Here is a 27168-nt window from a genome sequence, read left to right as displayed (position 1 = left end):
GGAAAGTTATTTTGATTAAAGATTGAGGACACGTGCATTTAAAAAAAAAAAAAAGTGTGATAAATCATCTATAATAAATACTGTAATATTATATTTCAATTTTGTATTCATGGTGACTTTTAAGTGTAGAACCATCTGTAAAGTAAATCCATAAACTTCTATATGAAAAATGACTAGGCTATTTAGCAATACAGATATTTTAAGTTTAAACTGTATAATGAAAGCCACTTCACTTTTCCACTATATTGTGTGCATGAGTGGGTGTGCTTATGGATGTAAATTTAATTATATTTATATATCTTATAATATCAAAATTTGTGTATGAAATCTAAAGAAACACTGGATAATTTTAAAGATGCTCATAAACATTCCTCTAGGCATCACCACCTTGAATGAAGTCAGTCTTAAGCCACTTTTCCACCATTGGGCCGAACGGTTCTTAGAATCGTAAGAAAAGGTTCAACAACTTACGCTTTTGTATTACAGTTAAAAGAGCAGCCGTTATTCAGCCCCACAGTACCATCTGGCCGGGATCAGCACAGAGTGGAACGATTACGCAATGAGCACCGTTTGGCCCGATGGTGGAAAAGTGGCTTTATTTGCTAGTTGTTTAGAAGAACGCACAGCAGCAGCAGAAACTGCTCTACAGCTTCCTGAAGTCACTTCCTGAACACATCAGACATGTCTCTCATCAGTTTGTTTCTCTCCATCATTACTGTTCACACAGCACTGGGCAGATACAGAACTGCCAGACACATGATTATTGCATCAGCACTTCTGATGTACTTGCAATTTAAGTAGTAAATTACAGCCTTTAAACTATTATCAAAAGATCCTACTTATGCTATATTACTAATGTTTGAGGACAACATTAGATGCAGGCATTGCAACATGTTTAAACAACAGCTGAATGACCAATAGGTTAATACTGAGGAACTTACATTTTAGACAGTGCTAGTTAATTTTTTCTCTGCCAACAAAAGTAGTTCCAAACAAAACCAAAAAATTATAAACTGTTCCGCTTCTCAGAGAAACACAGAGTAGTGATGTTTTGTTCCTGAATGAATCCTTGTTTTTGAGCAAATCGATTGAGTTAATGATTCATTGACTGTGTTACCCCTATAGTGCACTATTTGAGGGGACAGCCATTTGTAGTGGTGTCCAAGTGGACATTGAGTGCACTCATTAAATTCCATAATGCACCACAACTGATAAACAATCAATTCTAGAGCTAGAGCAACCCATGAATTTCTTGAATTTCCCACGTCTCACCAAAAGATGTCAGAAGAACATCCACAGCCTTTCCGGCCCAGTTCGTTCACTCATTTTTATTCATTTATTTTCATTTGTTCACTCATTTCATTATTTCATTAGTCTGTGCATCCCTCAAAACAGTGTTTGGCAGCAGTGTCTCTAGTAGCAAAAGAAAAGAGACATTACTATATTGCTACTATAAGAAATCAAGCGCCTCGGTATACTTGAAACGAAGTTCTTTTTCGTTCTTTGTTTAGGGGTAAAACGAAGTTCGAAATGCGTGACCAGCGATACACTGTAAACGAACATCTGACGCCGCCCACACTGCTGAGATTGACGGTTAGATGAATATGTAAATATGTGCTGTGCACTTTCTTCACAGTAACAAAATAAACACAACAAAAAATGAGAAAACAGCAAGCATTTATTATAGAAAGCATAAGAAAAGCATCTGATCACAATAGCGTGGGTATGTTAGCACAAGCTCTGCAGAGTAGCACTCCAGTCACGTCTTCATATAGCACTTTATTCAATAGTTTGCTTAAAATCAAGCAGCTTTACAGTATCAAACATGTAAAACAGAGTTAGTGCCTCATTTTTTTACAAGCACAACTTCATTTTGTACTATAAAGCGGCTATCCAGTGTATTCATGTTTTCACCCGCGGAGCTCTTACCTCAGCGAACTCAAACACACGAAATGAGTTAAAGACGCGCCCCACGTGAGAGAAGGCGGAGCCTCGGCGCACACCTCCTATTACGTTATCGTCACTGACCAATGGTAATACGAAGGTGTTTTGCAGCTAGAGCGAACCTTTCCTGAAAGTTCGCTTTGGCAAGCCGTTTCGAACTTACAAAAAGAACACAAAACGAACTTCGTTTTGGCCTGATTTTGTTCGAAATGACGTCACATCAGTTCGTCCTTTGATTTCGTTTGAAGTATACCGGGGCCTTTAGCATCAGTTCTGGTGGGTCACATCAGTCAAGCTCGCATCAGCTGACTCCCAGTACCCTATAGGAGTATGACGCCTATCACAGCATCCATATATAAGTTCCTCAGTATTATCAGTAGCTATCGCATTTCTCAGGAGCTAATTACCCTCCTCCATCCCAGCTCCTCCTCTCTTCAGTCAGGATTGGCCTTATGATTCCCCTGAATCAAACTAATTCTTGAAATATGTGTACATGTTAAATTATTGACATTAATTATATCTGCATATATTGGTTCTGTTCTGTTTACCCTGGGGGGGGGGGGGGGGGTTATTGCTGCTCTCCCTGCTCTTATCCATGCTAGGCTGCATGGATGCACAGGGAGTTCTTGCCCAGAACAGAACCACACCGCCAATACAAACTTTATGCATTATTAATCATATTTGACGATAGTGATCCTGACAGAAATGCCATAGCTTTTCAGTTGCAATCTATTTTATCAAAGTCATTCCCAGGACAGCGCTGAAGTGACAAGTTTCTGTGCGTGTATACATGTCCATATGAAAGTGAAAGTGATGTGATGCGTGGCCAAGTATGGTGTTCCATACTCAGAATTTGTGCTCTGCATTTTACCCATCCTAAGTGCACACACAGCAGTGAGTATTAACCACACACTCACCGTGAACACACACCCGGAGCACTGGGCAGACTTTTTTGCTGCTGCGCCCGGGTTAGGCGCCTTGTTCAAGGGCACCTCAGTTGTGAGTAGTGAGTGTGGAAGAGAGCACTGTTCATTCACTCCTCCCACCTACATTTCCTGCCAGTACTGAGACTCAAATCTGCAACCTTCGGGTTACAAGTCCGACTCTCTAACCATTAGGCCACAACGGTTAACACCTATACACCTGCGTGCGTGCAAGTGTGTGTCAGTACAGTATGAGTGTGCATGCAGAGAGAGAGAGCTTTAGAGTGCTTTAGATAATAAAAAAATATATATATTTAAAAATTAATTAATTAATTATTATAAATTTTGTCATTTTTATTCTATTTTTAGTCTTATTTATTTGCTTGGTCAGTGTCTTTGTTCTGGATTTTGGTTCATTTGCTGTTGTAGGTTGCAAGGACCACCTGTTATACAAAACTAAAATGTGGCAGAAAATTTTAACCAAAATCAAAATTAAATGGGGAAAAAATATAAATGAAAACTCAGAATAATAAATTAATAAAAAAACAATAACAGGAAAAAAAAAACAAAAAAAAACACTGTGCTGGAGCTTTACTCAGCTGCAAAGGAGCAGAAATGGACACCCCTGCCTAAGATGACAATCCTTAATTATGGCCATTTTCTACTGTTAAACTTGTCACCATTTTTTTTTTTTTGTAATAATTAGAATTTAAAAAAAGGTGTGTAATATTTCTAGGACAGTACGAGGGGTAAATTCTCTTCTCTCAGATCCATTGAAAAGCTCTATTATATGCAACAAATTTATGACCATCCTAACGGAGTAAACATTTTTCCTTTGTGTTTTCATTAATGAGGAGGATGACTCAAGTCATTGACTCTTTAAAAATCATATACAAATGGTTAGTTAATGTCTGCAACTGTAACTTAAAATCCCATAATACCATCAGAAGAACACAAAGAAGCACCAAACACACTGGAGCTGCGCTTGAGCTTCTGATCTTCACACAATCACTTAAACACCTGAACATGACAGAAAAGATGGCTGAACTTGCAAACAGTGGTGTTTTTATCAAAGAAATAAATGTAATTACCTGTACGCTGAAGTAGGTTGGTGTGTGTTTGTCTCTGTCCTGAAGTCATGATCTCCCACAGTCTGAACTCTCATAGATTTTCACTCTCTCTGCCGTATTTTCATTCCCTACGACTCAGTCTTGATGACGTCATCATAAATACAATCAAACATTTCTGCTCTTTAACTGTCAAACATTAAATGGTTTTGTTCCAGTGTGTTTTAGTCAGCACTCGTCATCTTTTTAACACTACTGGCAAACAAACTTGTCTGAAATCAGTTCCTTAAAGTTGGTATGAAACGAAAATTGTAAAAGTCTTTACTTCCCTATTGTGATGTCAATCTAAGTGAAACAGCTTCTTGAACAAGAAAAAATGTAGGCTGGTTGGATTGATTGGATCATTGGATCATTGTGGTGTTCTATTGCTTGCTGTGATCTCAAGTGAGTAACAGGTTGTAAACTGAATATTTTTTAAAATAAAATATTTGTGTATGGAATCTACATGTTTGACAACAGTCAAAAAAAAAAAAAAAACAAGAAGTTAATATTGAGGAACTTACATTTTAGACACAGTATTGTCAGCCTATTTTTGCTCCACCAACGTAAATAGTTCCAAATGAAGCCAAAGCAGAATAAGCTGTTCCGCTTCTTAGAGCAACACACAGTTGTGATGTTTCGTTCCTGAATAAATCCATGTTTTTTAACAAATTGATTTACTAAACAATTCAATGACTGTGCCTCCCCCCATTTGAGGGGAGAGCCATTTGCAGTGGTGTCCTACACCATAGTGAACATTATCGAGTGCACTGCAATAGCGAGTCTACAACCGATGTACCCTTAACTGCTAGCCAGAGAAACCCAAGAAAGTCACGGTGAGTGAATTCCCACATCTCGCCAGAACTCCACAGCCCTTCCAGCGCACTCACTGGTTGAATTCATTCACTCATTTTCATTCATTATTTCAGATGGACTATATTAGTGGAGTAAAGTAGGGAATAGTAAATGAGGGTATGAGGGAGATTTCAAACATAGCCAATGACTCACTCATAAATATAGTACCTTGTTCATTCTTGAATGAATTGGCATTATTGATTGAATTGTCAGAATGAACAATTTGATGGTTCACTCTTGAAGACAATATTTAATGTATACACTGTTGTTAAAATTCTTTTTTCACAGATCAAATTAAGTTGCATGATTCATTACATGGACAAACAGCCCACTCTAATGATACAGAAACAAAACTTCATTATCCAGACTACTATTAGGCTATACAGTCTCCCAGAACCTGAAACAACAGTGATCATGATTCATTGTTATGTGATAAAAATAATTATGTCATTAATAACTTATTGGAGACCTAATTTTTGAATAATTAGTGAAATTAAGTGATTTCTTAAACAAAGGTCATTGTGCTGCCATTGAACCACTTCCTCTGCTCTGAACTCTTCTGCTTTTGACACTATAATTTTAGAAGATACCAGTTGTGTCAGAGTTTATTATAGAATGTCTAGGTACACTCTTAAAAATAAAAGTTCTTTATTGGCACTGATGGTTCCTTGAAGAATCTTTAACATCCATGGAACTTTTCATTACACAAAAAGGTTCTTTATAGCTGACAGAGGTGGTTTAGAATTTTAAAAAGTTCTTCACGCTAAAAAAAAAAAAAAAAAAAAAAGAACTTTAAGAACTGTTGCCTAATAGGTTCTTTTGGGAACCAAATATGGTTCTTCCATGGCATAAATGTGAAAACACCCTTTTGGAACTTTTATTTTGTATGTCAAGGTGCAGCAGAATTCAGTCTGCTTGTGTCAGTACCTGTATACTGACGTGGATGGAACATTTCAGCACTGATCCAAATAGTAGGGAACTCGTGAGTATTAAATTATCACAATTGCTATTGAAACCTTCACCCATTTTCTCACAACATTAAACACAAAACCAAATCTTCAAACTACATTCACAGAACCCCCGACTCTTCTGGCAAAATCAAACAATCGGCTCAAACCCATTTCACCTGCACTCAAAATCAAACAGTAAAAACACAGCATCCAGGAGCATCTAGTTACAGAAAAAAAGTGTATTTTATACATTAAACAAAATTTGCAAGGTCAAATAAAACTCTAAATCAGGGGTCGGCAATTAAGTTTGGCATCGGGCCAAAAAAAATTTTCGCCACTAGATGGCAGGCCGGAACATAGTCAAAGGAGACCTGAATAAGCTCATTAATGGCATGTTTGAGTCATGCTCTTAATGAACTATGTTTTATTTCCTCTTTCCATATTGTGAATAATAAATGTGTAGCCTACTTTTACACTCAGAATTATTCCTTGGCATCCTCACGTACTAAACAGCATTTTTTTAAATTGTTTGCGTGCTGTAGGTACACTATTACATCGTGTGCAGAGTGATGTTAACATTTAAGCTCTGGTGAGAGAAAATGGCAATATCAAAGAGTCTAAAGAGGAAAGTTGACAGCCCTTTCCAAAGCGCTTGTGCTCCCGTGGCATCCCACATGGAAAAAACCTATATAAACATATATGTTTCAATATAGGTTTTGATATAGGTTTTACATATATGTGACATATATAAAATTGGCCGTTTTCCTATATTATATGTACATATATGAATTTTATATATGTCACATATATTAAAAACCTATATCAAACCTATATTGAAACATATATGTTTATATAGGTTTTTTCCATGTGGGACCAATTTCACGTGTTCGTGTAGCGGTGTGTTTTCTGCGTTGTGTCGTAATCAAAGACATACTGCGAAAAATCTTGCCATCAGGTCCTCACTTTATTCTGTATAACACAAATGGCAATATATGAGGACTTGTGCAGCATACAAACAGCATGCGGCAGCAACGCACAACGCTGAGAAAGAGAGATATTAAAAGTAACTTAAGTAAAGAAAAATAATCAACGAAACATCTGAATGTACATCACAGAGGGGTTTTGGATTACAATCATACAAATATATCATGTGAATTCAGCTGTTTTTTTCATTAATTCTTAGTTTTTGCCTTGATAATAGAAAATATGAGCTAGGCATCATGTATGACAGTCAAAAATGAGATATGAGCTACAAAATGACCAGATCCTGCCATTAGCTATATAGAAGACATATCTTGTATGTATAGGGCATATATATGGATATGAAGAAGCAATACAGGAGACTTATATTTCCTGTATATGCACATATATGCACCTCAATTTTGCCTATATGTTGCATATATACACATATATGCAGTATATATACGCATATATGCAGCATATATATAGCATATATGCAGTATATATGCGCATATATGCAGCATATATATTATCATATATGTGCATATATGCAGCATATATGTACATATACACTGCATATAGGTTTCATATATGCGCATATATCCACATATAGGTTCTTTCCATGTGGGATCTGTCGTTGCTATGCTTTTTCCACTTCACAGGCAGTGTCGTCTCTTGCCAGGCAAAGGAAAAAACCCTCTGGTATGCCGGACCCTGCCTTGACAACACTCCACACCTTGTTTTTCCTCATCCTCATCATCTTCCTCCTTGTCCACCACCTCTTACACATATTCTTCCTCTCCATCTCAGATTGTTTCCATCCATTGTTTATATCAACATTCAGTGCACCTGTGCATCTCTGAGCTTATCTTTTGTACAGGTGGTTTGATCACATAATTAGAAACAGGTGTGGACAATTTTGAGCTGTTATGTGTAAACGATGACAACTGTTTTGTAGTTGATTAACTTTTGCTACGTGTTTACGGTTTTGCAACACAAGTGTGTGCCGCATAACATGATTTTGCTGAGTTCAACATGTCCCTGGGTCAACATTTTTGTTGATCCTGGAACAACATTTAAATCAACCAATCAGATTTGAGGGACAAGTTTACAGATTATGTCAAGTTTAGGCTTAAAATCATGAATTGGTGCTTCTACATCAGTGTTATTCATCTATCATTTCCCTCTGATTTTTGGGATAACTTATGGGTAGGGTTAGGTTTAGGGGTGGGAATAGGGTTAAGACTAAATTTTCAGACTAGAATGTTGTTCCAGGATCAACAAAATATGTTGAACCAGGAACGCATCTAACTCAGCAAAATCAGGAAGTGCGTGTGTGTCAGTGCAAAATGTGTTTTAGTAAGTGAGAATGTCTTTAGAGATTTGCAGAAAGAGTGCATGAGATTTACAAATGGTGTCTAACTGCTTGAACTTGTTTAATGTTTTGCAGAAAGAGTGATTTGGTTTAGGCCTTTAAAAATTTGGTTCAGAGAATGGGGTTTAGTGTCTTAGCAATAGTGAAAAACTTATTTTTTCTATGAATTTTATTGAAATGAGCATCAAATACTCATTAAAATAATAATACAAAAAAAGTCTCTTATTGTTTTGCACTGTACAACAAATCAATTTAGTTACTGCATTGCTTTGAATGTACAGATTTGATGCTTTGACAGCTTTGTTAAACCTCTAAATCCTTCTCAAAAATCCATACAAAGGTGTAATTACATGGATAATCAGCCCAATCAAAGATAGATACAGCACAGTCCTCATTTGATATTTTGTTGTTTGGCTCCCCGGGCTCCCAAGACCTACAACAACAGATCGACATTACGACAGCCTGTGTTTGTGTCATATAATATATGTGGCTCAAGTGACTAAATGTTCTACACTTTTCCATACAAAATAGTATGAACACGCTGCTTACCCAGAGGTCAGTGTGCCGCCATCAACCCACTTCCAGACTCCCTCTTCATCAATGTCAGTCAGACCAATCCAGACAATGTTTCCACTTGTAACCGTTCTAATAAATTCCTAGAAAGAAATGTTATCCATTTAGATCATAAACAGCACAGTTTTCAGCACAGATTCAAACAATCTCTCACTCACTTGTTCCTCTCTGTTGTTTATGATCATCAAATCTGCACCTCTCTGCAAACAGTCTTGTCTGCTGTCAGTCCAGTTCTTCCACTCAGAGGAAATGTAGTAGGAACTGAAGTTGTACGTTATCCATTTAGGGTTTACAGAGCACTGATCTGTTAATGTTAGATATTAGATCTTTAAACTTGAAATGTATTTATTGTAAATAAATGGTTTTCTTTAGTCTCCTGCTTTTTCTATTTATTACTTAATTGTTTTTGTTGCTCTAGCCGATATGACAGTCGCAGACACCTATGCTGCGTCCGAAAGCTGAGAAATACTGCCTCTGCAGGCAGGATATGAAGGTAGGAAGGCAACAAAGTGCGTCCGAATTCAGTGTTTGTGCCACATCCAGTCTACTGAGATATCATCGTCCGATCAGTTTTTGAAGGCAGCACAGATGTATCCTTCGCTCACACAACCCTGTGCGTTCATTTCCATTACAGTCGAGGTAAAAAAAAATAAAGATGGCATCTGAAAGTTGCGGTTGGTGGTCAATTTGTGTGTAAATGTACGTTTTTGACAAAAACACAAAATAATCGCAAAATAACTATTGTAGTAATTAAATATTCACCTATCACCAATACTCGCTCTATTTTGTTGTGGATCACTAAAACATTATGAAGTCCAAAATCAGTTTTGTGAGGTACCTTCATGTGAAAACGCTGCCTGCAAGTCATTGCCTGATAAGGCAGCGAGGCAACAAGTCAGCTACTGTATAAGCTTTCGGATGCAGCCATTATTTTCAGTTAACATTCTTTGTGTAAAACTTTTTCAATTTGTAAAGACTGTGCACCTTTCAAGCTTGTGAAATTATACAAAATGATTACCATGTTCGTAAAGCCTAGCCTGGAGTTCCGCCAAGTCCTTCCTTAACTCTTCTCTCTCTTCTGTCAAATTTTTACTCAGACTTAGCCAGTAGTTTGCCTCATTCTCGGTTTGAAACAGGTTGTTTTCCCATATGAACTTTATATACAGCACTGTGATGGCCACCAGCAGAAGAATGCACAACAGCCCCAAACACACCGCTGTGGGCCTGTGGCTTCTTTTCTCTTCAGAATCACTTCCTGAACATTCAATGACATTATCTATTTTCCATTTACCACAGCAGAGATATAAAGGAAACTAAAAGTAAAGATGATAAATTCAGATGTGCATTTAAGCACACATTCTTACGTATTTGTTGTCTTCGTTCCTCTTCGGGATGGTTTAAGACATCTAACTTTGTTCTAATGTCATGTGGTAGGTCTATAGTATCTGTACTAGCAAATATAACCACAGTCATCGCATCGCTATCTTGTCTAGCCATCTTCAGTTTCCCAGCAGCATTCATATCGTTGATTTAGAAAGAATGGATTTTGACGGCTTGAATGTTGGAAAATTAAAAATGAACAAGAACAAGTTTTCAAGAGGTGAGAGTAAAAAGTGTGAAATTTAAGATAATGTGGCATCCAACCTGTGAACAAAACATAGTAAAAAGAAACAAAAAAAATGGTGAGGTCAATTTACTGAATGTTTCACCAATTCTGTATTTCCTCCTTCATTTTTCTGTTTCAACACTTTCATCATCATAGTTTGTAAATGGCACAGCACCGGCCTATAGCACTGGGAAGTTCTATTTTTATTTTATTTTTTTCCTTATGTGCATAAACATGCAAACTCTATTAAAACATTATTATATGGTGATTTATGTTCAAAACAAAGTTTATCATGTTTATCCTCAGATACAAGGGGAAAAAAATCTCTTAAAAAGCATTTTTATTGTTTCCCTGTATAAATATCTAAACATCCTTAAAACAAGACAGAATTCTTATATAAATACCACAATTTTGTAAATGCATCTTGTTTTATGGATTTTACTTGTTTCTTTAATGGAAAACAATATTCCTAACAGTTTAAAATTATGCATCATACCTTAATGCAATCTCAGTTTTCCATCCTTAGTCATTTTCAGTAGTTTAAACAGCATGTACTTGAAGCTTTCAACACAAAGACACGCATGTGATGTCACTTCATACTGCAAATAATGTGAGTCATAAGGTGTTTATTATTCAACTTCCTGAAGCCTACGGACATAGTGGTCTGCCTTTCTTCCTGTTGCACACTGCATGTTCAGTCAACATTGATAAGTTAACTTGATCAATAGAAGACAACAATCTAATAAAAGACAAAAGTCAAGAATGATTTTAGTGTTTTATTAAAGTGGATTAGAATATTGTCCATCTTGTTAAATATATTATCTCTTGATAGACATGTTTGTTTGTGTAAATGTTATAGGTTGTCACAGTGTTTCCTGTTGTGAAAGACTTTTTAAGTGATTGGCTCCCTTCTTTATACATATAAAGCAAAGGTGACAGGCATGTTACACAATAAAAAAAAATAAATAAAAAAAAAAAGTCAGTATAAAACAAGGGGGAAAGGAGACTTAAAAAAAATAAATAATAATATTTAGTTTTACTTTTTTTAACTGCTTAAACACATTTTCAAAAATGTTTCTTTCTTTTTTTTCAAAACTTTAAACACAAATCCAAGAATTGCACACACAAAATGTAAAATACCTCACATCTCTTGCAAAATGAAGCACTGTATTCCAAATATCATAAACACATAAAGCACTCAAAAGCAAACATTTGTCTTATGTTGCAAACACCCTTGCCTATTCAAAACCTAAAGCTCTTCTTTCATGAGCTCCTATGTACATTTCTGTAAAAGATTGAAAGTAACTGACAGAGAGCTGTTAAAAAATTCACGGTAATTTTTATTTTATTTTTTTACTGTAAAAAAAGAAAAGAAATACATCAACCATGTGTAGTTGAACAGAAACAATGGTTGTGTTTGAAAAAGGAAATCAAGATACTTCCTGTTAGATTTTTGTGTGTTACATAGGGAATTGTGTGTTGTGTTTTGTAAAAAGTGTTTTATGAAATTGAAAACGAAGACCGAGAATTAGTGTATTGTCTTGCAGATTTGGTGTGTGGTTCTGGTGTTTGAGTGTCAGGTTTCAGAAATTGTGACAAGTAAAGATTTTGTGTGTAAGCAGTTGAAAAAAAAAAAAAAACTGTAAGACTTGTTAAATTATATAAATTCAAGGTTGAAGTTATGATTTTACAGGGTTTTATTTAGGGTAAAGTTAGGGCTGTCGCATCCAAGGAATCCCTTGCGGTGATTTTGAGTGGCTAAATATCATGATATGTAATATTATCAACTTTTAAAATTTATTTATTTATTTATTTTTGCTAAGTAAGTAAGTGTTACAATGTGGTCAGCAGCCACAAAGACAAAGGAGATTCAAAAACAAAACAGGCTTTATTAATAATCCAAACAATCTGAATGAATATGCAGGAGAATAACGCAAACCACACAATGCATAAACGAGAACTGACCAAGAACAACAAAGGAAAGTAAACTAGTATAAACAAACGAGGACATAATCAATAACCAATGAAACCGAAACTCAACAGAGCAAGGAAACGGGAACTAAAGGAAACAACAGAATGTCAAAATAAGGGTCCTCAGAACATAAACCTGGCAATAAACTCATTGGGATATTGTTGTAATATGTGTGATATTAGGATATGTATATCAGGTCTGATCCTCGAATCTTACAGGACAAGAGGCTTACTAACATCAGCACTGCTTGTATCTGTGCATTCTAGACAGGATGTCAGTCAGTGCAGTTACATTGTTACAGTGAAGTACATTGTTGCAAGGGACCAGCTTCGAGTAAATCATTAAACCATTCATTCAACTAATACATTCAAAAACGCTTATTCATTCATTAACAAAACAAGGTACTGAATTTATTTGAACTTTGAGCACCACTATACAAGGCTCAACTGACCAGCAATGCGTCCCGGGGTAACACTGAAGCTGATGCTTCACTTCATAGAGACCATGGCATTGATTCAGTGCATTGACCAGTGCTGACGCCATTCATGAGAAATATCTTTAAACATTGAATGTATGCTATGACAAAGATATTACTTTCCTCTTCGGACATGGCATTTTTTTTATTTATTTATTTTTCTCCAAGAAGATATGACTTGACCTGAAGAAGGACAGACGCTGTATGTCCACCACAGAATGTCAGAGGGGCTTGTACTGACATAATTTTACTGATTATACCTGGAATCTGCCACTGTTTGATTATTTAAAAATGTTATGGCCAAACTTTCCAAAACTGATGTTTCTAGAAGGATGAAAAATACTGTACTTTGGCTCCAAAATGTCCTCCTTTAAGCCATGTATACATAACTAAATTACATGGGAAAATACTCTCTGAAGATGTAAGGGTAAAATAGTAACTAATCATACATGAAATTCATGTCAAATTACATATTGTAGCAAAGTTTAAAGCCATACACTGCACAAGTGGAACTGTTCCTTACCAAATCATGACTAACTGCTGGATGTTTCTCTATGTAGGTCTTTCTGATTTGAAAACTTTTCAGCCAAAGAAACTCACAATAGACTATACATGTACTCCAGGAACAGAGCACCTGATGGTATCTGAGGTTCAGGATGGACTTCATAGTCTAGAACTTTTGTCTTCATGACAGATGTGACAGATGAGACAATGTTGGACCATCTTAAGAAATGTATGAGTTTACACCACACCACAGGCTTATCAGACGTTGCTGCTGTTCTGAAGCACTGTGGCATTAGTGGCATCACTATATCTTCCTGATTGTGATGGACATGGTGGTAAATGAGCTTTCATCTTATTGTTCTTCCTCATGTTAGATCACCATATACAGAGCAAATGGAGGAGGAGGATGGATAAGATTAGTGATTCTTAAAAAAAACTTTTTTTTTCTTTAACTTAAAGTCCTATAATTGCATGAGAGGAACACAGCGGCTCTATACTCACTGTAGCTGCTCTGCAGCTTATCTTCCTCCTTTAATCCTCCTGTAATGTCTAGGGTCAAATTGACCCCAAAGCAACTTTGACATCTCTGAAAAATATGCTAATTGTATTTATTAGAAGAGTTCATAAACATGCACATCTTGTTACAGAGTTTTCAATATGACTGTACACATTTTTACCCAATCGGTAATGTCTGGGGGCATTTTGACTCCACACAAAAACATTGCTGAAATGTTCACATAACAGGAGCACTAATCTGTATATTTAATCATGTCAAACCTCTCTAAATCAGGTCACAGTGTGTTTTATTTCTGGATGCTACTCAGTTTACTGTTTAAGAGATTGTATCCATATGATTCTTAAAAACACTTAAACACTGCCTGCAGTTACAGAACTGACATTGACCAGTGTGGAGTGACACATTAATACACCTGTAACTAAACTTTAATAAAATGTTGATAAAATGATAAAAAAAAACATTTAGTAACATGCAAAACACCATATTAAATGTAAGAATGTAAAGAAGTTTGGGGGTTTAGGAGAGAAAATCCTCTATTCATGTTAAAAATATGCTGAATAAACTTTTTTTTTTTTTCATTATACAAGATACTTTGCAAAGCTCTTCTCACAGATCCATATATATTCATAGTTACATTGATAATCATGCCACCCTGATGAATGAGACACAGCACAGTTCTTTGCTGTAACTCCATTTGGCTCTTGAGGACCCCAGAACCTGAAACTACAGATCAGCATTAGATGTTCAGTGCTGCTTTGATATGAGACAGATTATGAGAATCATTTATTAAATAATCAGTTCAGTTCTCACCTCATGTTGGTGCCATCAACCCATTTCCATGTGTTCTCTTCATTTAGACCGATCCAGAATTCTTTACGACTGGAAATCTGGTTAGCAAACTCCTAGCAGAATGAATCAGGAAGACAGACATTGGCCACCTTCACGCAGCAGCAAAATATGGTTGTCAGTCCTGTATTTGAGTACTTTATACGGTTATGTTCACACACAGTACAGTTATTTACGGGAATGACAATCACATTCTATAACCGACCTTGCACCCGTAAATTTCAGGACTCATAACCGCATTCTCTGAAAACCCACGCTGTGTGAACAGAACTGCACTGGACAACTAGTTGTCTGTCACATCATACAGTGCAAGAGAGCCGCTATGCTATTTGTGTGTGTGGTTTCACTTTTAGTAACTTTGCAGCGACAGAGATATGAGCTGTGTGTAGTCTGAAGGTTTTAGATCCATTCACTGTACTCCACCAGAGTAACTCCCATCAGTTTTGTGTTCTATGCGCGACTCAAATGCTGTTTCATGCGCGAGACACTTTAACCCTTTCGAGCGTGAGTTTAAAATATTCTGACTGTCCCCCCAGAGTGAGGTTTTTTTAAGGCGACCGTTATTTTAGAACGTTTGCCTTTAATGTTTCCATAGCGACGCGTCTTGCTTGTCACGAGCACTGAACGCAGCCACAATAACACTGTATGACAGATGGATAGCTATTATTTTGTTTTTCCTTGTTTATTTAAAATATTCACAAACTTGCTTACCATGTCATCAACTATCTGATATTCCGATCCTCAAATATGTGTAAGTGCGTGTGTTTTGTCGTTTAAAAGCCTTTATAAATGATCTTTATCTTGATCTATAATGCGAGATGAGCGCCGCCATCTTAGTTTGCCCCGCAGTTCGCAGAGTCCTGTCAGTCGGATTTACAGCAGGTGAATTCATCCGTTTCTCCCGAAATATAAGCAAGTAAGTGGCTGGTGAACTGGAAGAATAATAGAGTAAACTTTATAGTTACTTAGGCCCATTATGTGTGTCTGATATGAATAAATGTCGGCAAATTGTATTTGAATGGATTGTTATTGTTCCTTCCACTGATGTCTGACATCAGTGTGTATTATATAAACTCTAAATATATTGTTTTAATGGTGCTTATGCGTATTTAAATGTCTGAAACCTTAAAAGAAACGTTATGTGGCTGAAAACAATGCAGTGTTTGTGATATATGACAAGAGCTGCGCGCGTCCGTCTCGCAGCCAGGGCGCAAAAGCACAGTTTGAATCTGGCAGTTATGTGATGTCACTGAACGTTCGAAATCCCATATGTGGGACCGTACGCCCAGGGGCACTGAAATAAAAATCCCATATGTGGGACCGTACCGCTCAAAGGGTTAAAGGTCGTGAGATGCGAGTGCAGTGGTTAAATGCATTCGGGTGGTGCATGTTTACATCAAAGCATCTATCGGTTTATAAAGATTTGACAGATGAACTTGTGGTTCAACTGGACTCTTGCTGTGTCAAAAAGTGATAAGACTTTTCAGTTTTATGGACGTCGCCATCTTTGATATTACTTTGGTCACTGTCGCTATGGTTACTGGTAAGAGAATACGGGCAATAGGGTCTTAATACGGGTAAGAGAATAAATGCAGTTGTCAATCCCAAAATTTGACAGTGTGAACATAGCCAATTGTTTAATCTCCTAGCTTATCCACATACATGTAAAAAGTATGTTATTTTTTCTGTCCTTTCTCCTTTTCCTCCACTTTTTTTCACTCACTTGTTCCTCTCTGTTGTTTATGATGATCAGATCTGCTCCTCTCTCTGTACAATATTTTCTGCTCTCAGCCCAGCTCTTCTTCTCATAGGAAATGAAGTAAAAACTGAATTTGTAGTATAACCATCCATCTGTAAGCACAGTCATAACTATTACTTCAATATTCCTACCAACACTGAATGAAGTCTTATTTTTAGTTAGTGTATTGTTTTACCTGCTGTTCAAGATTACCTGTTTCATTAAGCGTCTTCACCAGTTCATTTCTCTCTTGATTTAACTGATCTCTTTGTTTAGTGAGGTTGTCGTTCTTGGATAATAATCCATCCCTTTCATTTGTCAAGTTTTTGTTCTTGCTGAGTAGCTTGTCTCTCTCTTCTGTCAGGTTAGTAATCTTGGTTAGAAGCTCTCTTTCTTCCATGATGTTTTTGCTCTTGAATTGAAACAGGTCGATGTTTGTAAAGAGTTGGACACACAGCACTATGACTGCAGTCAGCAGAAGAACAAAGAGCAGCATCAAACACACTGCAGCTGCTCTGGAGCTTATCTTCACACAATCACTTCCTGAACACCACAGACATGAAGTTGTTTAAAAGTATTGGTGTGACTAAAATGTTTGTTAGTTGTTGTTATAATGAATCAAGTCTAAGTACCTGTATGTTGAGGTGTTTGGTTCTTTGTTCTTCTCCTGACATCATGACTCTTTATAGTATCTGCATTGGCATCACAAGTCATCTCTTCTCTGTCTTCTTCGTCCATTTCATATATTCCATCAGCGTTTACATTGGCATAAATACTCTCTGACATTTTCAGTCTCTTTGAATCAGTCGTGTAAATGATAGAAGCTGTCTGTGTGTGTCTCTGCTCTGTAGACGTCTGCTTTTTCAGACTTTGTTTTCAGCCGATGAGTCCAAGGTGTGACATTATGACAGAGTACAGGAGCATGTGTGAAGTCAGCCTGTTCATACTAATTAATATGCAAAAACGTAAGTCTCGATAAAGGTCAAAGTGGTGATCATGTGATGTGGCGTTGCTCAGTTCAGCACTTCATTGCTCTGCTCCTAGAACTTGAGAGCAATATAAATTGCTGCCATATTCAAATTTGCAAAGCAAAATTATATGTGACAGAAAAAATTGCAGATTTTATAGTAAATTGCAGAATTAATTTAAAATTGCACAGAAAAACATTTCGGTAACATCTTATTTTAATTTTAATATTTTTTTAACTAGTTGCTTATTAGCATGCATATTAATAGAATATTGGCTATTTAATAGGAATTATTAAGCACATATTAATGCCTTATTCTGCATGACCTAATACATTCTTAATCCTAACCAATACCTAAACTTAACAACTACCTTACTATTAATTAGGAGTTTATTGAGGGAAAAGTCGTATTTAATAAGTTACATGTGTTCCCTGTACTAAAGTGTTACCATCATTTCAACTGATCTGCAGTATTGTGTGTGTCATTGATTTTGACCTTCTTGACATACATAGTGTTAAAGGGATAGAAAATTATATCATTAATTACTCACCCTCATGTGATTCCAAACCTGTAAGGCTTTCGTTCATCTTCGGAACACAAATTAAGATATTTTTGATGAAATCTGAGAGCTCTCTGACTTCTCCATAGACAGCAAATTAATTACCATATTCAAGGTCCAGAAAAGTAGTAAAAATGTTGTTAAAATAGTCCACAAGACTACAGTGGTTCAACTTTAATTTTATGAAATGGCGAAAATACTTTTTGTGGGCAAAAACAAAACAAAAACAAATGACTTTATCCATGCTTTTTATGTTCAGCACTTCTAGGTACACACATACATGTTTCAGTACATTCAAGTTGTTTCCACAAACATTCAGGATAGTGTTTTGATTTGTCATGTGTCTGTTGCTGTGTTTAGTAATTCTGAATGGATCTGTGTACTGTGTTATTTGCCAAGATTTCAATTAAATTTCATTTTTTGAAATCACCAATGAAATCTGACAACTGTTTCATAAATTTTGTTTCTAAACTCTCAAATCATGACAAAAATCATAATTTTTCAGGCTGGATCAAGCTATTGGGCATGTGCAGTCCTGAGTGTGAGTGTGACTATTTCTATAGGAACTGGAGCTTCTAACAGACTATGCACCGTATAGGCCGATACCGATTTTAACAAACAATTATTGGCGGATTCCAATACCGATATTTGTCACTTGCTCTCTTATTTTTGTCATTAACATTGGTCATTAAAATGGATAGTGTTTTGATCATGTTTTAAATCAGCAAAGTAAATTAGGCTCTCAAGACCTCCAGAACCTGCATCTGTAGATCAGTATTAGATGTTCCTCGTACCTTCTGTGTGATATGATACTGATATGATACTGTGAGAATTATTTATTAGATAATAATCCATTAAATTCAGTGATTTCTCAACCAGAGGTCATGTTGGTGCCGTCAACCCATTTCCATCTGCCCTCCACATTACTGTCAGTCAGACCAATCCAGACTTCAGTACCACCAAAAATATTGTTAACATCTGATATGTTTGGTTGGTTATTGTGACGAAGCGGGAAACAGGTTCGAATCCAAATGCAAGCTTTTATTAGATAAGAGCGTAGTCATACAGGCCAGGTCAAAACAGGGGTAAACAGGAACAGCAAGGGACCGGCAGAATCGTGGTCACAGTACAGGCAGTAGATCGGGGCAGGCAGATATCACTCACAGGTCAGGAAACAATACACAGTCCAAAGGTATGCAGCAGAGAATCGTAGACGGGTAACAGACAACAGGTTCGGTGGCAGACAGAATAACACCGCTCAGAAATGTAACAGAGTTAACAAGACTTCGCAATGATGTGTGGTGAATGAGAGTCTTTTATAGTCAGGTTAATGTGCTGCAGCTGGGTGTGGTCATTGGTGATTAGTGTGGAGCGTGTGCAGGTGACGGGCAGGGAGAATTATGGGAATTGGAGTCCGGGAAGTGACAGGAATCGTGACAGTTATTGTCTTTAACTTAAAGATATCAGACTAGAGGTTTTCTGATGGTTTCACACTTAGTTCTTCACCTTAATTACTACTACTTTTTTTTGTCTTTTCTTCTTGGCCATGTTTTTTATATATGCTTTACTCACTGTCACTATACAGTAGTTACTGCCATTATTTACAACTATTCTGAGAATATTAAGAAACTTGACTTAGTTATACAACACATTTCACATATTGTAGTTACGGATGTAAAATATATTTAATTGAATTGCTCTTTTGTTTTGTTTTTTGTTTTTTTAAATATTTCTCACACAGATACATTTAAAAGCATCATTACATGGATAATCATACCACCCTGATGGATATAACACAGCACAGTTCTCTTTTCCATATCCATTTGGTTCTCCAAACATCCAGAACCTGCATCAACAGATCAGCATTAGATGTTTAGAACTGCTTTCTGTGATATGATACTGACTGTGAGAATCATTTATTAGATATTAATCAGTTCAGTTCAGTGATTTCTCACCCAGAGGTCAGTGCGCTGCCATCAACCCATTTCCATCTGCCCTCCACATCACTGTCTGTCAGACCAATCCAGACTCCAGTGTTACCAGACATCTTTTTAACAAACTCCTAGTAGAATGAATTAGTAAGCAACATAAAGTTAGTTCACCTAAAAATACCACTTCCAAAACTCTTAACGCTTCAAAGTTCATAGAGGCTGTAAAAGAAATCCATATATATTGAGCGGTTTGATCCATGTGTTCTGAAGAGAAATGATTGCTTTATATGATTAAAGAGTTAATTTAGGGTTTTATTCAAATATAAACATTGATCAGTGAACAAACATAGAGCAACTTTTTATCAAGCTTTGTTGCATCAAACAAGAACGGCTGAGCTCTATGTATGTCCGATGAACATTTTGAAACGTCAGAGTTTTGGGTGAATTGACTTTCAATGGAGGGACAGAAATATTTTAGATTTCATTAAAAATATCTTTAATAATTTGTTTTCTGAAACTAAAGTCTTATGGATTTGAAAAGACAGGAGAGTGAGGAATTGATGATAGAATGATCTGTTTTTTTTTTTGTTTTGTTTTTTTTTTGCGTTGCTGAGTAGACATACACACTGTATACCTTCGGTGCCCAATCTATATTTCACTCACTTGTTCCTCTCTGTTGTTTATGATGATCAGATCTGCTCCTCTCTCTGTACAGTGTCTTCTGCTCTCGTTCCAGTTCTTCTTTTCAGCAGACATATAGTAAAAACTGGACTGATAAATGTATCCTTCTGCAAACACAACCAGATCATCTACTAGCACTTTTTTCCACCTGTACTGCATTATGAAATGTGTTGGTTATGTTGTAGTATACATAACAAGCTGTATATAAATACACTGCAAGTTTATGGAATGACCCCATTTAGATATTTGTGATATTTTGTGGTCCAGGGTCACAAATATCTAAATGGGGTCATTCCATAAACTTGCAGTGTATTTATATACAGCTTGTTATGTATACCACAACATAACCAACCCCCCCAACACACACACACACACACACACACACACACACACACACACACACACACACACACACACACACACACACACACACACACACACACACACGCACATTGTTTTTGAGTGCATGCTATCATAAACACATTTCATAATGCAGTACAGGTGGAAAAGGTTCACATTTAAGTAAACACTCATGTGAATACTTGTACTGTAATTTAACGTTACCCATTTCATTGAGCATCTTCCACAATTCATTTCTCTCCTGATTGAACTGGTCTCTTTGTTTAGTCTGGTAATTGTTCTTGGTTAATTCATCCCTTTTATTTGTCAAGGTTATGTTCTTGTTCAGTAGTTGGTCTCTCTCTTCTGTCAGGTTAGTAATCTTGGTTAGTAGCTGGTCTCTCTCTTCTATGATGTTGGTGATGTTAGTTAGTAGCTGCTCTCTCTCTTCTATGATGTTGGTGATGTTAGTTATTAGCTGGTGTGTCTCTTCTGTGTAGTTTGTGCTCTTTGTATGGATGTGGACACACAGCACTATGACTGCAGTCAGCAGAAGAACACAGAGCAGTGCCAAACACACTGGAGCTGCTCCGGAGCTTCTGATCTTCACACTATCACTTCCTGAAGATGACAGATATCAAGATATTTATAAAAAATATAAAAAATAAAAAAATTGTGTGTTGTATGTGTTGTATTTGTACCTGTTTGGTTTGTCTTGACCCTCTCCATCTCCCGTGTTCTATCAGTGTTTATATTGCTATAAACAGGCTGAGACATTTTTTGTTCACTTGGTCATGGAAATGATGTGTGTCTGTGTGTTTCTTTACTCTGCTATTTGAGACTCTATTTTAGTAGGTGAGGCAAATATGTGGCAAAGTATGTCACAGTAAAAGAGCATGTGATATCCTGTCGGTTAATTCCAATTAATTTGCATAACAAAAAGGACTTACTAAAAGGCACTATTGTGGTTATGTGGTTAGATGTAGCAGCCAGGTTCAAATTAGCACAGTATAATTCTAAATGTGAGAAAAGTCCCCTTACTTAATACAGTGAGAAAATGTAACTTAATTGTGCTCAATCATCTGTGTTCTTCCATTGCATGTTTGTTTGCATTGGCTGTGATGCTTCTTTTAAATGCAAGTCATTCACATGTCACTGAGAACGGAAATGATCTGAGGTCAGTGAATAAGGTCCCAAATCATGTGAGGTGCAATGCTCAAGGAGGCTAGGGTAAAGGGTTTGAATTGTATTGACATAATGAGGCTGACAGAGAATGAGGCTGTCAATGAGTATGTGTAATCAGTAATACAGTGTGTACAGAATTATTAGGCAAGTTGATTTTCTGATCATATTTTTTTCCCAAGCACATTTTACCAATTCCAATCCACATCAATCTTAATAACTACTATTAATATTGTTTTTAATCATTTATAAGTGATTATAATTGTTCATGAAGGCTGGAAATGAAAAATGCCTTATATTTAGGTGTGCAGAATTATTAGGCAGGTTTTCTTTTACAGGCAAAATGAGCCAAAAAAGAGATTTAACTCAGACTGAAAAGTCAAAAATTATTAAATACTCATGAGAAGGACGCAATACTAATGCAACATTAGAAATTGCAAAGTTAAAGCATGACCAAGGGACAGCAAAATGCTCATTGGGTCAGCGGGGTCAGACAAAAACAGGTGGAAAAGAAAAGACAACTTGCCTAATAATTCTGTACACAGTGTACACTTCAAATTTGGTAGAAAGTTAAAGTTTAAACAAATTTAAATAAAAGCAAATTAAAAATAAAGTGTCATAATAGTTTTATGTGAGGAACAGATGTTTATTCTAACCGTAAGTTGACAAGAAGAGGCTTAGGTGACCAAAATTGGTATTAGTCAGTTATTCACAGAAAAAAAGAATTAAAAAAAAAAAAACTCCACAGGAAGTGGCGAAATCATGCAGTCTGTAATGGACAGATCATTTACTGCAGGAAATCCAAACATTTGCCTATCATTCATTATTCATCGACCTCAAATATGGCTAATCACTTGAAACATGTAAATAGTAGCAACTTTACAAGTGTGCTCACATTGAACTAGATAAATGTGTGCTATTATATGGCACACATCCAAGTGTTTGTGTGGAGAGCGCACTTACTGCATGACGTAGAGGCGCCGGTATGATCACTTGCATTTAACTTAAAATACTCACTTTTTGGTCATACAGATTAGAATAATCCAACATTTGAAACTGTAATTGCTAACTGTTACTGTAAATTTATAATTACAGTAATTTATTTACTGTAATTTATTTCTGTAAACTCACAATAACAACAAAATGTTGTGCTTTTGTAAAATAAAGAAAACAAACAGGCTGCACTTTCTGCCGTCTCCGTCGCAAATGAACTTGAGCGTGTCACAAAAACTAACCGAAACTCAGCCTATACCTGCCTCACAGACATGAGAAAAATATCTATGGAAAGCTTGAAATGTCTACTTTTAAATGAACAGATTCAAATCTAAAACAAATATTCTCAGATTATGTAATCCATATGAAATGTACATACAGGTGTGTCCACTACTGCGGAGATAACGAGTCAGCATTGTCGAATTCGTCTCTGCAGCCGAAAGCACACAAAACACTAGTTTATCTTATTAAATCTTATTAACACTAGTTTAACTTATTAAATCTTATTAACACTAGTTTAACTTATTAATTTGTTCAGTCAGTCTCAATCTTTTTTTTTTTTTTTTTTTTTTTTTTCACGTCACATTCATAATCATTATGTTTGACGTTGCACTGCTGCAAGCTTAAAGGCTCATTATTATATGGTTTATTAATATAAATGTGTGATTAGTCGCTTGAATGAACGACTACTAATCTACTAAAATCTTTAGTTGAGAGCAGCCCTAATTTTACTATTTACTGGCCAAGCTCTTCCACTGCACACGGATTTGTTTGCTGGTTCTTTGGTATCCAGCATCAGTCTTTTTTCTTTTCTTTTTTTCTTTTTTTTGACTCTGATTCAGTTGCATCTTATAACAGCTCACAGAAGAAGATGATTAATAAATAACAACTCAAATTTCAGTTTGTTCTTCACACAAATCTATCGTATACAGAAGACTTGGAATAAACCCCTAGGTCATATGTCATGTTTTATGATACTTTTAACAGTGCTTTTTTGTTCTTTATTTCAAGCTTGCAATCTCAAGTTCCTATGTTTTGAAATCTTCAAAACATTTTCATGCGTGTACCACAGAAGCTAATGTAAGTAACAACACTATGTCTGTAAAGTCAAGGCTGAAGGATGACTCGATAGTGACCCCGCCAAAAAAAACATACAAATTGCTAGTTTTTAAATAATATTAGAGCATCAGAAGAACACAAAGTAGAACCAAACAAAAACATAAGTTTATGCAACCGGCCCCCTGATCTTCACACAATCATTTCCTGAGCACCACAGGTATGACCTTAGATGGTTGAACGTGTGCAAACAGAGACGTTTTATCAAAGATAAGAATGTGATTACCTGTATGCTGAAGTGGTTGTGTGTTTGTCCTGAAGTCATGATCTCTCACACAGTCTGCACCCTTATAGATTTCCACCATCATCTCCACTCGCGCTCTGTTCATTCCCTCAGACTCTGTCCTGATCACATCGTCATAAATACCATCAGACATTTCTTCTTTTTAACCTTCAAAAATAAAACAATTTTGTTCCTTGTTATTTGTAGATGTAGTCAGCACTCATTTTCTTTTTAAAGCTAGTGCCAAACAAACTTACGATGAGTGTGTGAAAAGAAATGTGACATCAGATCCTTAAAGTCAGCATGACACAGAAGTTGTGATAGTCTTTTCTTCCCTTTTGTGGACTGAGTGAAACTCGGCCATTGCAATTGCCGTGATGTCATGTGAGTGACAGGCTGTCCCGTCGTCGTGGCAGTAAACATGTCATCAGAGAAGACAAGAGATGTCATTGCAAGAAGGAGGGGATGTTCTTTTAATTAAAGATTATGAGGGCACATGCAGTTTAAATGTGATGTGCATTGATAAATCATTTATAATAAATACTGCAATATATAATAAAATAAGAATTGTGGAGGTGGTGTGTGCATGAGGCAGCGAGGCAACAAGTCCGCTACCTAAGCTTTCGGACACAGCCATTGTTTTCAATTAATTATTATTATTATTTTTTTTTTTTTTTTTTATTTAGAAAAAAAATTGGCTGTGTGCATCTTTCCAGCTTTTTGAATTATACAAAATGATTACCGTGTTCGTAAAGCCTGGCCTGGAGTTTCACCAAGTCCTTCCTTAATTCCTCTCTCTCTCTTCTGTCAAGTTTTTACTCAGACTTAGCCAGTAGTTTGCCTCTTTTTTGGTTTGAAACCAGTTGTTTTGCAGCAGCATTCATAATGTTGGTTTAGAGAAAATGGATTGACAGTATAAATGTAGGAAAAATAAAAGTGAGCAGTTTGACCTTTAAAAAAATGAACGAGTGAGTTTTCAGGAAATAAGAGTAAAAAGTTTGAGCTTTAAGATAATGTGCCACCCAATCTGTGAATAAAACATAGCTGAAAACCAATAATTGAAGACAATTTCCTGAATGTAAGTTGCTTAAATTCTGCATATTTCCTCCTCTGTTTCTACTTTTTAACACTTTCACCATCATGCTTTGTAAATGGCACAGTGCCAGAATAAACAAGTTCTATTTTTTATGTGCATTTTACATACAAACTAAAACATTTTATATAAAAAAATGTGGACTACTAAAAAATATGGTGATTTCTGTGCAAAACTGTTTATCAATATAAATTAACTTAATGTGCTTAGATTGTAACAAAATCAAACGGCAATACAAGATAGTCCAAACAGTTTAAAATACAAAAATACCTTCACGCAGTCTCATTTGGGGTCCATCCTTTCTCATTTTTGTAGTATGTTTCAAGTGTGACTGTCATGCACGTACTTGGAGCTTTCAACACAAAGAAGCGTGTAAAGTCACTTCACACTGCAAGTAATATGGGTCATAATGTGTTCACTGATCATTATTCATCTTCTTGAAGCTTACAGACATATTGATCTGGCTTTCTTCTTCTTTTTCACTGCATGCTCAATCAACATTCATAGATCATTGATTGATATTTAGGGGATTCAAGGCACATTACTATGTTAAATTCAAGTAAATAAGTTCAAGGTTTAAGTTTAGATTTTTACCGGGTGAAATATAGTTGTACTTTTTTTTTTCTTTCACCCAGACAGATCACTTCATGTAGAATTGCTATGCCAACACAGCATTTCTATATTTTCAATAATTTTGTGCTTAAACTCCAAGGAAATTGCTTTAATAAAATATTCTCTATTTATTTGTGTTTTTTTTTGTTTTTTGTTTTTTTTCACAGCTGTGTTATGCATATTTTTAAATACACATTCATTGCCTTGTGTTTTAGGGTTGAAGGAAATTTAATTTATTTATATTTATATTGTATATGTAATGGAAAAAGTACTAGTAATGCTGCCAGGACTTTATTCTGCCAGGACATTATTTGAAGACTGATTTGTTTAATATTTTGGTCACTAAATAATTTTTCTTTTGTGTTCTTTCATAGTTTTGATGACTTCTAAAGTGTAGAAATCATTTTTAGAATTATTAATAATAATAAAATCTATGAATGTATATTCAAAACGAAGAGATTTGTTATTTTAAACATAGTTTATTACAGAATAACAATAGAACAAAAAGCTATTCAATAATACTATGTGTGTGTAAAGTAATATATAGGCCAACATATGTATTGAAATGTATTCAAGAAAGTATTGTAATGTTCTTAGAGTAGTACAATAGGTAAAATAGTCTTCTCACAGATCCAATGAAAATGATCATTGCATGGATAATCAGCCCATCCTGGTGAATAAGTTAAAACACAGTTTTCTCCTCTATGTCCATTGGGCTCTTGAGGATCCCAGAACCTGCATCAACAGATCAGCATTAGATGTTCAATGTTGCTTTCTGTGTGATATGATACTGACTGTGAGAATCATTCATTATATGATAAGTTCAATTCAGTGATTTCTTACCCAAAGGTCATGTTGGTGCCATCAACCCATTTCCATGTGTCCTCCACATCACTGTCAGTCAGACCAATCCAGACTCCATGATAACCAACATGGACCCTTCCAGACTCAATCATGTACTCAACAATATACTGTGAAGTATAACACATTTATATTGACTCGGTACATTTAAAAATATGCTGAAATGTAGAATATTGACACATTGACAACATAAACAATAAAACAAACATTATTACATATTTACAGCTATAGGGAAAACAAATATTTATATACCAATCTTTTATATC

General features: G+C 35.9%; 4 protein-coding genes across 4 annotated transcripts in view; 1 reads left to right on the top strand and 3 right to left on the bottom strand.

Annotated features, from left to right (window-relative positions):
• Nucleotides 1–27168, top strand: part of cadm2a (cell adhesion molecule 2a) — a 269868-nt gene that overhangs the window by 74801 nt on the left and 167899 nt on the right. The window lies entirely within an intron of this gene.
• LOC125260297 (CD209 antigen-like protein C) overlaps nt 1–27168 on the bottom strand; it is a 49549-nt gene that overhangs the window by 11803 nt on the left and 10578 nt on the right. The gene's annotated exons all lie outside the window — the stretch shown is intronic.
• LOC125260268 (CD209 antigen-like protein C) lies at nt 13501–17891 on the bottom strand. Its single transcript, XM_048178552.1, has 5 exons — nt 16977–17891; nt 16558–16887; nt 16330–16457; nt 14571–14662; nt 13501–14483 (listed from the first exon to the last, which is right to left on the bottom strand). The coding sequence occupies exons 1-5, from the start codon at nt 17128–17130 to the stop codon at nt 14339–14341; spliced, it is 849 nt and encodes a 282-aa protein (XP_048034509.1). The 5' UTR covers nt 17131–17891; the 3' UTR covers nt 13501–14338.
• LOC125260243 (CD209 antigen-like) lies at nt 18892–27092 on the bottom strand. The gene is made up of 6 exons (XM_048178511.1): nt 24594–27092; nt 24340–24504; nt 21048–21443; nt 20466–20590; nt 19827–19933; nt 18892–19717 (listed from the first exon to the last, which is right to left on the bottom strand). The coding sequence occupies exons 2-6, from the start codon at nt 24488–24490 to the stop codon at nt 19594–19596; spliced, it is 903 nt and encodes a 300-aa protein (XP_048034468.1). The 5' UTR covers nt 24491–24504; nt 24594–27092; the 3' UTR covers nt 18892–19593.

Source organism: Megalobrama amblycephala, linkage group LG2 (genome assembly GCF_018812025.1).
Source record: "Megalobrama amblycephala isolate DHTTF-2021 linkage group LG2, ASM1881202v1, whole genome shotgun sequence".
In the NCBI taxonomy this organism is placed as follows: domain Eukaryota; kingdom Metazoa; phylum Chordata; class Actinopteri; order Cypriniformes; family Xenocyprididae; genus Megalobrama; species Megalobrama amblycephala.
This window is presented reverse-complemented; position numbering and strand designations above follow the sequence as displayed.